Below are 13,765 nucleotides of genomic sequence, written 5' to 3'. Positions count from 1 at the left end.
ACTACACAGACACGTCATAACAACAATACATACACGTCAAGCCACACTACACAGACACATCATAGCCACACTACATACACGTCATAGCCACACTACATACACATCATAGCCACACTACACAGACACGTCATAGCCACACTACACAGACACATCATAGCAACAATACACAGACACGTCATAAATTACATCCAGAAACCAAAACCAGTGATTTGAATTCGTTAAAATGGTAATAATCAGCAGTGGGAACTGACTTGGTGAAATGATATAAATGTGGTATATAAAAATGATCACATTTCTATTTGGGTCATGTGAAATTGTTTTTTTTACCAGAAGTGGGGCATACTCGGAGTAAGGGTAAAAAACAGTTAAAAAACACTGGCCATGGACATGAGGCTACCTTATTCTAGAAGCTCAGATAATAGCTGTTACAAAAGGTGAATGGTGGAATAGTGGTGGTATACCTCTGCAAAGACTTTGTCTGTCCATCCCTTTGTCCCATATAGAGTTTTCTAACTGGTTTAAATTTTTTTTTTTTTAACAAAGCTTCAGGATATTGTAATAGCTTTATCATGTACTGTTACAGATCCAGTTTTATGGCAATTTATGCATTTTTGACAGAGGTATATGGCCCTTGAACTTAGGAGATAAGAAAATTAGTTGGGCCCAGTATTTGACCTGAAAATTGCTTTATTGGTACTCTCAGAATGCTTGTTACTGTTGTATAAATGCCAATTGGCTTTGTTTTGTGCAGTTTGAGTTAGTAGCCAGTTGTTTGACTGGCAATCATACAGACAAAATTGGAAGGATGTGCATACCATTCTAAGGAGTGGCTGTCCTATAAATGAAATATTGGATCATACCATGAAAACTCTCAAATTGTTCTTTGAACCTTTTGTGTTGAGATGCAGGCTTGAATGCCTATTAATAGTTTGACATTCATGGACTGTTTGTGCTGTGTTGTTTCAACGTATGACCAGGAACAGGATCACTTTTAAACATATCATGCAAGTTGTGTTGACCTGTACCTATAGGGACCTAAAGTCATTATAATCGATTAATTATCAGCCTGTGAGGTGTGTTGACCTTTACCTATAGGGGCCTAAAGTCATTATAATCAATTAATTATCAACCTGTGAGGTGTGTTGACCTGTACCTATAGGGGCCTAAAGTCATTATAATCAATTAATTATCAGCCTGTGAGGTGTGTTGACCTGTACCTATAGGGGCCTAAAGTCATTATAATCGATTAATTATCAACCTGTGAGGTGTGTTGACCTGTACCTATAGGGGCCTAAAGTCATTATAATCGATTATCAGCCTGTGAGGTGCAGTTATCGATACTAACCCAGCACTAGTATTGTGTAGGTACATGCATGTAAACAGCACTTTCGCAATAATGAACTACAAATTGCACTGTAAAACATGCATGTAAACGGAGCACTTTCACAGTAGTGAACTACAAGTCGCACTGTAAGACACGCGTGTAGACGGAGCACTTTCACAGTAGTGAACTACAAGTCGCACTGTAAGACACGCGTGTAGACGGAGCACTTTCACAGTAGTGAACTACAAGTCGCACTGTAAAACGCGTGTAGACGGAGCACTTTCACAATAGGGAACTACAAGTCGCACTGTAAAACATGCATGTAAACGGAGCACTTTCACAATAGTGAACTACAAGTCGCACTGTAAGACACGCGTGTAGACGGAGCACTTTCACAGTAGTGAACTACAAGTCGCACTGTAAAACACGCGTGTAGACGGAGCACTTTCACAATAGTGAACTACAAATCGCACTGTAAAACATGCATGTAAACGGAGCACTTTCACAGTAGTGAACTACAAGTCGCACTGTAAAACACGCGTGTAGACAGAGCACTTTCACAGTAGTGAACTACAAGTCGCACTGTAAAACGCGTGTAGACGGAGCACTTTCACAATAGGGAACTACAAGTCGCACTGTAAAACATGCATGTAAACGGAGCACTTTCACAATAGTGAACTACAAGTCGCACTGTAAGACACGCGTGTAGACGGAGCACTTTCACAGTAGTGAACTACAAGTCGCACTGTAAAACACGCGTGTAGACGGAGCACTTTCACAATAGTGAACTACAAATCGCACTGTAAAACATGCATGTAAACGGAGCACTTTCACAGTAGTGAACTACAAGTCGCACTGTAAAACACGCGTGTAGACAGAGCACTTTCACAGTAGTGAACTACAAGTCGCACTGTAAAACACGCGTGTAGACGGAGCACTTTCACAGTAGTGAACTACAAGTCGCACTGTAAAATAGGCGTGTAAACAGAGCACTTTCACAATAGTGAACTACAAGTTGCACTGTAAGACACGCGTGTAGACGGAGCACTTTCACAGTAGTGAACTACAAGTTGCACTGTAAAATAGGCGTGTAAACAGAGCACTTTCACAATAGTGAACTACAAGTCGCACTGTAAGACACGCATGTAAACGGAGCACTTTCACAATAGTGAACTACAAGTTGCACAAGTGCTGTACAGCACTGTAAGACTTGTGAGAGCTGTTTAAACTATTAATTAAGACCCTCATGATATAAATATTATACCATATTAGTGTTTTCCCTAGAAATTTGGCAAGGCATGGCAGACTAAACACTTTCATAACTTCTGGGGCACTTTTTTTCTCATTAAAGACAAAACATTAATTGCAATAAAATAGATGTAATTAATCTGCTTGCTTTAATAAATGAATAGCAAAATATATTAGAGATATTTTATTATTAATACATTTATAATGACAATTTTAGAATTAATTACTGAAAAAAGCTTGTTTAGTCTCAGGACAGCATGGCGCTGGTTAAGACACAATGGCGCTAGACTATTGAGGCATGGTGCAGCACACTGCTAAAACAAGCTAGAGAAAACACTACGTATATGAAAAGCAGTGATTTGAACAACGTGTAAACACTTGTTTTTCATACCTTTCAGAGCCCAACTGTTGGATACCGCCGCTCATTCAGAAACTATAGCCAAGAACAAATCGACTTTGGTATTCACCTGGTATCTCTCGAACACTATAGCCTCTGTAAGGCCAGCAAGGTTTGTGGCGTTCCAAAAGCCACTCTGTTTAGGATTCTTCGACGACGCACGAACACCGTAGATGATCACAGAATAGGGCCATAGTGTATACCTCACTTTTTGTAGCATTTGTAAACTTTTTAATGTTCGTCTTTATAAACCAAGGTTTTCTTCCTGAATCAGCATTGGAAAAAAAGCTTGAAAAATTAACATTTAATTTGGGATCTGTTAAAAATGCCAAACTGGGTTTTGGAATGCCTGTCTTGAGTTCAGGAAAGTTTTTGAAATTCAAGGTTTTTGTATCGGACCATGACTGAACAAGTGTGGATATTAACCATTTTAAAGTGTGAACAACTGGAATTAAATTGTAAAATATTCAGTAGTGTGTTGCATGTTTAGTAGGAGAGTAGCAAAACATGAAGACCGCACAAATAAGTGAGAAGTTGACGGTCATGTGCAGTGTTTCCCATTTTACCAAATTGTGTAATCATTAATAGTTATCAACAGAATGAATAAAAATAAATATCCAAAGGGTCAATCTGAATGGCATTGTCTCTGTTCTTCAAGCCACTTCAATAAAATTACAGTTAACAGCCTGATGCATATGGCTAGTTGCGTTTTTCCTGATGTCTAAATTTGTTAACAAATAACTCTGTTGTTTTTGTTGTTGGTTTGGTAACATTCATGCTCTTTCGAGAGAGGTAGCAGGCCTGTAGGAACCAGACAGGTTGAGGTGCAGGGCTGGTCCCCACTGACGGAGGGCTGGTCCCCATGGATTGAGGGCTGGTCCCCACTGACTGAGGGCTGGTCCCCACGGATTGAGGGCTTGTCCGCACGGATTGAGGGCTTGTCCCCATGGATTGAGGGCTTGTCCCCACTGATTGAGGGCTTGTCCCCACGGATTGAGGGCTTGTCCCCACTGATTGAGGGCTTGTCCCCATGGATTGAGGGCTGGTCCCCATGGATTGAGGACTGGTCCCCACTGACTGAGGGCTGGTCCCCATGGATTGAGGGCTTGTCCCCACTGATTGAGGGCTGGTCCCCACTGACTGAGGGCTGGTCCCCACGGATTGAGGGCTGGTGTATACACTTACATTGTTTGAGATTAACGGTATCCCAATATCTGGGGGATACCAGAATATAATTTTGGATACCAGACTTCAATGACCCGGGATACCATATAATGTTGGGGTGGTTTTTTTAATCTTGTTTTTATTTTTTGCTGAAACAATGAACGTCGTCATTTACTGGTGAAGTTAAGTAACCGTATTTTCTAGCTCGTACCCAGTCTAATGCTACACTGGAGCAATAGCGGCGTATCAATAGACTGGGAACCGCTAAGTTGCTATTGTTTTGTTGGATGTTTCCTCCCTTCAAATTTTATTTGAGATACTGATTCCACATCTACAGAAAATTGATACAGGTAGGTTTATCATTAGTAATGTCAGAAACACTTATAGATTACTGGGAAATATTAATTTGTTAGTATTACTCAAGAATTTGGTGGTTACCATGTTGTTGTGTTTTGATAGACTTTGTGGAAAGACATGTATACTCCTTATTTTGATTACAAAAAGTTTATACGAAATACAAGCAGACTCGTCTTTTAATTGAACCGAAGCTGTTATCGGTCTGATATTCACTGGCAGTTCCGGTTTTGCTGAACCGACCAAAGTGTTTTAATATTATTATTTTAATAAAGATTTCAAGATATATGAAAAACAAAAAAGACGTTTGTGTGATCCCCTAATGTCGAAAACATTTTTTGTTATTCCCATCTTCATCGAATGAATCGATCGCTGTGATAAAATATTATCGCCAAGTGATAAAAAGTAGTTTTGTTTTTGTAGTGGCGGTGTATATATTATTTGGCACCCAAGATGAATGATTTTAATGCTAAACACTACCACTTCAGTTGATTTTATAAGCGGTGATATCCCCCCAAAATGAAAAGTTTACAATATGTTATAAGAACTGCTGAATAAACAGAATGACAGAAATGACAGAAAGTAAAAATCGTCAGTTACAATCAATTATATCTGTAACTGAGGACAAAATATCAGACAACGGTTGGTGGAAACAAAAGGTAGAGTGACCGTTCTGATCACTTGACAAATTTGGCGCCAAATAAGTGGGTTTTTTCAGTCAGAGATTGCCGAATCCATTAGAAATAAAAATGTTTTCATTGCTCAAATAAAATATAACTTTTATTGTGTGTATTAAACATACAAATGGATACAGGTATGGGACAAACTAGAGGCTGTTAAAAATACTATTAAATTACGTTACGGTAACTGTCGTAAATGTTTCGTCAATTGCAGTTTTGTACACAACGCGGCTATCGTTGTGGGGTTTTTTGTTATGTGTGGAAAAAAGTGTGCATTTGGAAATAGCGGGGATAGGTGCTAGAAAATACAGTAGAGCTCTGAAAAATAAAGAAGGGCGCAGAAAAATAAAGGAAGGCGGATACCGTGAAAGGAGGGCAGCAAAATGCAATAGCAGGGCGGGCCGCCCCGCTTAAATGGAGCAGCGAGAACACTGACATGATTTACAAGGATAGAGTTGTCATTGAACTCCTGCCCCCACCTCAATGAAAATTAATCCTGAGCAAAGTGGAACTTTGCATTGGATGTACAGGGAAATTCTGGAGTTACCTGTTGCAGCTAAATATAGTATGGCTTGTACCATCCCAGTTGCGTTAATGGACTGTTTTAATATCATGGCTGCAGTACTTGGGAGTTGTCACATCTTTGTTATGTGCGCACAGCTGTAACCATGAAGTGGATAGGATAGCCTTTGGATGTCACCATTTATAACCATGCTTATTAAACCAGGCTCAGATGAGAAAACATTGTGAATGTATGACTATTGTATCGATATACCAATAATTATGATCCAATTTTGTTATTTCCAAAACACTTAAATGTACTTTTCTTCATACTCCAAAGCAAAGTGAAATTATTTACAAAAACAACCTTCAAGGAGTCCGAGAGGAATTGTAGAATTTTGTATCACTTTAAAAATCCTATTATTTATTGTTGTATTTAGTACTTATGTCATCAACAAAAAGTATATTAAATAAATTAATGAAAATTTAAAAATCTATAAATAAGTAAATACACAAACAAATTAATAAAATGATATATGGGGAGTAAAACTTAATTTTTGTTGTCATTCTTGGCTGTAGGCCTACTCGTCCTTTGCTCTCCGGAAGTGCCAGCCGTTAAAAGTGTAGGGCCTTATGTGATTTTTCAAGAGCTCCAATGGGTGATAATTATTGTGTTGCGTAATACCTTTCTTGCACAGGACTATGGGAGAATGGCAGGTGTTACCTGATCACTTTGTACATGTCTGTCACAAGGATGTGTATGTCTACTGCTGGCAGACTAAGAATAATTAATTTACTCCACACATTTATGCTAATTAAAAACCCAAGGGAAATGGGGACAGTTGTAATAACTGAACTTTAAACAGCAATATGAAAGATATTTTTAAACTTTGTTAAATGTAGTATTGATAGTTCATGATACTGAACAAATCAGGGTGACTGATGTGTTTATTCAAGTTAATCATCCAGCTTTAATATCCTAAATATGCACATACAAATACATGAAACTATACCATTAAATTTTGGATTATGGATTATATGCAGACCTGTCAACCTTTAGTCAAGAGAAAGCAGGAGGTGTGTGTTGAAAAAGCAGGAGATTTGGTCAAAAAGCAGGAGATTTTTTAAATTCACACAATTTAACCCAAAATCGCAAGATTAAAAAAAAACATTATTACAATAAGTTATATGAATACTTTATAATGTCATATATACTTCTTAACTTTAGATCTTGGCATTAAAAAAAAAAAAAAAAAAATTATTATTATTTTTATTTTTTTTTAAGTTTAAATATTATTATGATTTAATACATATTTAAACAAACAAAAATATTTTATCCAAAAATGTTAAGAACATGAACAAGAAATAAAAAATTTAATTCGTACATTTACGGTATTACACTTACAGCCTTACAGGTTGCGTTACATTATCATTTGTGGTTAGTGTACCTAATACCAAAGACAAATTTATATAAATCTTATAAATTAATATTCAGTTTTTACTATAATGAGGAACGGTGGCGTGGTACTGATTTAAAATCATTATAATGATGCAATAAACATTGTATTTTCATTAATCATAAGTAAAACCTCTTTACGGACATCGTGTGAAATATACCGGAATTATACCCATTTCCGTGAGTAACTTTATGTCAATGTCAAACAACATTTTTTAATTGTACAAAAATAATTTCTTGAAGTGTACCTTTATAACCAACATTTTACCGCACAAACATACAAAATTAACTGACACAAGTATGTTTATACAGCTAATTGGTCTTTTCGTTGTCTTGCTGTGACATGTGATTTTAACATGCATCGTGTGTATCGCTGTCAACTCAGATTTGTCATAGTTGCATTATGTAATCCAGTGGGAAGACATTTTACAATTCAGAGGTGTTATTAAAAGTAAAGTTTGTTTTATTTAACGACGCCACTAGAGCACATTGATTTTTAATCTTATCATCGGCTATTGGAACTAAATTGGATAGTTTTTTTTTTTTTTTATATGGCAACACTGAATGTCAATACACAGCCTGTTTAATTAGCGGCAACACGCTTCGTAGCCATTACGATGACAACAAACATTATAATAACACATCATTTTATAAACTCCATGTGCTTTTTTAACAATATAAATAGGCTATCCCACAATTCTCACTTCGGCAAAGGTTAAACAGTCGGGACAATTCGGCCTGTTACATTCTCGGAAACCGAAAGTAGTCGACATTTTCCGAATGAGAAAAAAAGGCAGAGTTACTTCCCTTCTGTTATTTTGACAAAAGAGGATCGATTTTTTTTTTATGCTTACAAAAATGTCATTTAACAGGAGAAACTGTCTCCCGCACAGGTGAAAGGAGATTTGATCAAATACCGGGAGACTCCCGCGGAATCCGGGAGGGTTGACAGGTCTGATTATATGATCAGTCAAATCAGACAAATTTATTAACAGTTATTTGCATGATTCTGTCACACTAGATTGAAATAATGTGGCACACTGTTACTGATGTATGTCAGACAATTAATTTATGACATTTAAAATAGAGTTGCATTAAATATTTTTATGCTGCAGTGTAAAGCAACCTATCACCTACAAAACCAATCCAAAAGTAATTTGTTTTGACAAAAACATAATTCAGTATGAACAATTTTATATGTAAAAGTAGTTGAAATGTCCGTTACTGCTTGATCTTGCCCATCTGCACATTTTTACAAATATTTAATTTTAGAGATTTAGAATATGGCTACTATTATATTGTAACTGTCGAGATACTGATTCATTTATTAACAAGTTTTCATATAATTTTATGATGTTACTTCATTACAGAGTTAAACCTACAATTTTGCTAGGTTTCTTTGTGGCATTATGACACAATTATTGTTGCTTTTACAATACTGGTTATATTGGGGGGGGGTATATATGTAGGTCTAGGTGTTTTCATTGGTCACGGAATATCGTAAAAATCATGATGATGTTTGTAAAATTGCTTTAAAATTACTTTCAGCTGGGTGTTTATGTGAACTGTGGGTTTGAGGTTGTTTATATAATTTGTTAAGTGAACTGGGTTTGAGGGTGTAATGTAATTTGTTACGTGGACTGGGTTTGAGGTTGACTGTTTAGTGAAACAGGGGTATAGTGTGCTGTCTGTCTACACTGATTGTGAGTAACAGAAGAAAGAGCATGTCATTGATGAACATCAACACTTAATGATGATCTAATGATATATTGTAACTTAGGGCAGAGTGGGGCTGGTTTTGATGGGTGCGTTGTTTTGTTGTTGTTATTGAATACAGCAGCAGTATGTGAAGAAGAATCCTTAAGAAAATGTACATGTAGTTCCTGTTATATTAAATACAAATAAATTATACTGAGCAAGACAAAAATACCTTTATTACTGTAATAAGATTAAGTGGATATTTGATAAACATCATTTGTACAGTATACTTATAATAGCTAAGAGATGACCTGGTACAAATTATATTTTCAGGTTTTGAAAGTGAGCTCAGCTTCAATAACTTATAAGTGTGAAGTCTGTGGAAAGGAATCTGTCGGCAGATCAAACTATCGCCATCATATGGAGAAACACAACCTATCGAGATTCCCCTGTTTTCACTGTGGCAAAAGTTACTCATTCCAATCTGCTTTGAGTCGCCATCAAAAAACCTGCTCCGTTAGGAATGCAGCCCAGTCTGTTGAAAAACATGCTTATCACTGAAGCCTGCTTATTACCTGAATTCTATGAAAATCAAACTAAGCATTAGATTAAATAAATCTATTTTTAATTATGTTTTTAGTTATATTAATAATTTAATGCAATATTTAAAAAGTATTCATATTTTTAAATGTTGTATAGACTGATGACAAGACATCCTAAATGGTAGATAACAACCATTTGGTACCTGAAAATAGCCGTGGTTAAAATTGTGCTGAGGTGTTAAACATTCCTTCCTTCTCAGTCCTGCGATCTCGTTAAACATTCCTTCCTTCTCAGTCCAGCGATCTTGCTTCCACAGTGATGGAATATCATGGTAGATTTTTGGTTTAAAGTATTAAGTTGAATAGTATGTTGTTACATTTTTGGTTGTATTAAAGTTGAATTTGTTCATTGACATCAAAATGTTTGTGGTGATTCCTTCACATAAAGCATGTGATTCTGTCTCAACCTTTTAAGTGAACGACATATGTTTGAAGAAACATGTCGATTTGTTACTCCTGTGCCTTTAAGATATCTAAATAATGTATCGCTGTGCTGCAAAGAGTTGGTGCTTTACTGTTAGCATAGTCTTCATTGTAGAAAAACATTCCCGAAACGACTGTCCAGCTGAGTGAGATTCCATCATGCTGATGTTAAATGATAACTAAAGAAACACTTGTGGTAGATTAATGTGCAAATGGAGAATCTGAAGCTGAAATCCATGACTAGTAGGATCTCTTCAGACTTAAGAAACACATGCCTGCCATTGTGACCATGAATGATAATGTAGAAAATGGTGACCATGAATGATAATGTAAAACAGAACTAAAAAGGGGGATTGGGTAAGGGAGTCTTCTACTTTGCTGTTTCACATCTACATATTGTTTAAGAGATGTTGGAAAGCATAAAAAGCAACCATCTAGTAACTCGCTCCACTGGTGAACAGCTGCTCCACTACATGTCTGTAGTCGCTAAGTGGAACCCTGAATACTTTAAGGTGGGCAGCTTCTCAACTATGGTTGACAACCATTTCACTACATGTCTGTAGTCGCTAATTCGCGCCTGTATACTTTCAGGTGGGCTGCCACTCGACAGTGTCTCAGTCTGTAGATGGGTTCACCTGCAAGGTATGTGGTGCCGAGGTTGGCACACTCGTGTATCTCCGTCAGCACATGGAAAAACACAGAGGTGCTCGCTTCTCCTGTAGGTTCTGTGGACGCAGCTACTCGTTCAAATCATCTCTCAGGCGACATAAGCGGTCTTGCCCTTTGAGAGATCTTAGGACATAGCAGAATGTTTCCTTTAAAGACAGTAACAATGAAACTGTTTTAAAAATTAACCCCCCAAAAAGAGTAAAACTTCATTTACCATAAACTATATTGATAAGATTCTGAGTACTTTGTATCACATCATAATCTTGAACCATGTGGAGGGCGAGGCAAGGTATCATAGCAGTGAATCCCATTGGACGAGGCTTGGTGAATCACATGGGATGAGGCATGGTGTCAGCAGTGAATCACATGGTTTGAGACATGGTATCATAGTGGTGAATCACATTGGATGAGACATGGTATCATAGCAATGAATCACGTTGGATGAGACCTGGTATCATAGTGGTGAATCATGTTGGATGAGACATGGTATCATAGTGGTGAATCACATTGGATGAGACATGGTATCATAGCAATGAATCACATTGGATGAGACATGGTGTCATAGCGGTGAATCACATTGGATGAGGCATGGTATCATAGTGGTGAATCACATGGGATGAGGCATGGTATCGTAGTGGTGAATCACCTGGGATGAGGCATGGTGTCAACGGTGAATCACATGGGATGAGGCATGGTATCATATTTGTGAATCACATGGGATGAGACATGGTATCGTAGCAGTGAATCACATGGGATGAGGCATGGTGTCATAGCGGTGAATCACATGGGATGAGGCATGGTATCATAGTGGTGAATCGCATGGGATGAGGCATGGTATCTTAACCATGTTCTAGATGAGGACTCTAGGTATAACATGGTAACCTTGTTTGGGATGAGAATTGGTTTGGCTAAATTTCATCAGCATAAAGCAAATTTACAAAAACAAAGTAAAAAATAAATATTCATTAACAAAAGAAAAATTTACAACATACTATATTTTGTGTGTTTATAGTAAAATATCTCTACTTATGACATATTTTCTAAAAAAATAGTTTTGACAGAACTTTACAATAATACTAATTGTGAATTAATCTGTTGATACACATGCACATATTTGTGAAATTTCCCTTAAATGGCCTACATTGTGTTAAGTTTGTTCCTGCCTAATGGGGAAAATTGAAACCATCTGACTTTACAACCATTGGATGATGATAGTTACACCACAAACCTCGCTGTCTGACCAGGACTGTTGGTAATACATCAGTTGTGTCGCAAAATGACATTGTCAGAGTGAATTCTGAGGTTGTCCGAGACTGGTGAAGTTGACCTAGGCTGTATGTAACGTTTCTTTCAGGGCTACATGAGCTAGGATTCATGTGTGCCTTACAGCTGAATGAATAAACTGGCAGGGAGATTGTGTTGAAGCTACTGTGCCAGTCATAGAGGAAGTCCAGCATGAACCGTGGGTTACAGAGATTTTTGTTGTATTTCCAGATGAGGAGTTTGCCGGTGGTGTCGGGTGATGGGCACTGTGTGTGTTGTGTCTGCCACAAGGCGTTCTCCTCGCTGGGATACCTCCAACAGCACATGCAGAAGCATGACCAGTGCCGCCATCCCTGCCCTTTGTGTGGAAAGAGCTTTACTTTCAAAACAAGTCTCTACAAACATGTGAAAAGCAGATGTCGTATTAAACAGCAGTCACACTAATTGTTTGGAGATATATATTACTAACATTCTCACACAAGCTAGTACTCATGTTCACTTCAGTGGACTACTCTAGGTGACATGGTTTTCATCATTCCAAACAATTACATTGGCTATTGTCATTTCTGAAGGCAAATGACATCTTAAATGCAAGATTCAGCAAATAATGATATGGAACTTTAGGTAGTACTAAACCAAATTTAAAAAAAAAAAAGTTTCATCTGGGCAAAAAATTTATACATTTTGTTTTTGTCATCTACTACCACTGTGTCTAGTAACCTTGTGCTTGAAACATGTATGGGGTACCTGTAAAAAAAAGTACTCGAATTTTGTGCAGAACTAGGGTAGTCATAGATGCTGCCCGTTATCTCAGAAATGAGCAGCTTGACCCCCAATATTTTCTGATTTATTTTAACGGTGAGGGTGGTAGTATTTATATCCATGGCGTTAATGTCAGTTGATATGCTACAGGTAGGAGTTTTAGCAACATATGTTACTATGGTCATTTATGGGATTTGATTTGGTAGTATACACCCTTTAAAGTGCATCAGTAAAAGATAACTCCAGTTTTATAATCATATTGCAAGTGATCAGTAGACTGACAAAACATGGCTCGTCAAGGACAGGAGGGATGCATTATTGGAGATGTTTCAGTTTTACTTTTTCCTGCGGTATCTGGTCTGGCTGTGTGAACGCGGTATCTGATCTGGCTGTGTGAATGCATTATCTGGTCTGGCTGTGTGAACGCAGTATCTGGTCTGGCTGTGTGAATGCAGTATCTGGTCTGGCTGTGTGTGAATGGTATTTGGGCTGCCAGTCCAAGCTGGTATGGCAAGAAGAAACCGGCTGCAATCGGTGTTTTACCAATTAGCAGAGCTTGTGTACTGTCTTACAAATGAACTTGCAACAGACAGGAGGTCACACAGAAATAAAACAGTTTTGGGTGGCCCATTTGTGCATTGGGAACAGGAAATGATCCATTAATGCATTAGGGTCAGTGCTCCACAACTGATTTAGTTTTTGTTATATGATGTTAGAAAGTTTTAAGGACAAGTACTTACAAAAAAATCATACGAAGAAGTCATTTCCAAAACATTATACATGCCAATTTTCATATTTGTAGCTAATAGTGAAGGTGTACTGATATTAAACTTGTCAAAACTACAATCAAGTTTAGGTGATCTATGTCCATTGAATGTTAACATTGTGCACTGTGTGATATATTATCTTACATGTACATCATGTTGCAGAAAAATAACACCTTTGTCACACTGAGAGTTACAAAATGTTTGACATTCAGTAGCCGGTGATTAATTATTCAATGTGCTTTAGTGGTGTTGTTAAACAAAACAAACTTTTTCACACATTGATGTAAATGTAAATATTTTATTGAAAATATATATATATATGTTTTAATGTAGAATCTGTCTTGCCAATTACTGTTGTGGTACTTTGACAGTGTAGTAAGGTATGCTTGTTTGTTAAACGAGAAGCCTGTGTTTGATTTTGAATAGCATGTACTTACGTAACTTAGTGAAATCATTT

At 37.2% G+C, this 13,765-nt stretch overlaps 1 protein-coding gene across 20 annotated transcripts in view; it reads left to right on the top strand.

Annotated features, from left to right (window-relative positions):
* Positions 1-13,765, top strand: part of LOC121384253 (zinc finger protein Gfi-1b-like) — a 169,723-nt gene that overhangs the window by 43,854 nt on the left and 112,104 nt on the right. The window contains exon 4 of one of the 20 annotated variants that reach the window (XM_041514553.1): positions 12,011-12,474. The exons of 15 other annotated variants lie outside the window; for them this stretch is intronic. In XM_041514553.1, the coding sequence (XP_041370487.1) occupies positions 12,011-12,223 (213 nt within the window). In that variant the 3' untranslated portion in view covers positions 12,224-12,474. Of the gene's footprint in view, positions 1-2,970; positions 3,599-9,155; positions 9,454-10,438; positions 11,985-12,010; positions 12,475-13,765 lie in introns of those variants that run through there. 4 more of the 20 variants (XM_041514554.1, XM_041514549.1, XM_041514561.1 and 1 more) reach the window with 4 other exon arrangements.

This window comes from Gigantopelta aegis, chromosome 10 (assembly GCF_016097555.1).
Source record: "Gigantopelta aegis isolate Gae_Host chromosome 10, Gae_host_genome, whole genome shotgun sequence".
NCBI lineage: Eukaryota > Metazoa > Mollusca > Gastropoda > Neomphalida > Peltospiridae > Gigantopelta > Gigantopelta aegis.
The sequence above is the reverse complement of the archived record's forward strand: the minus strand, read 5'-3'. Positions and strand labels throughout refer to the sequence as shown.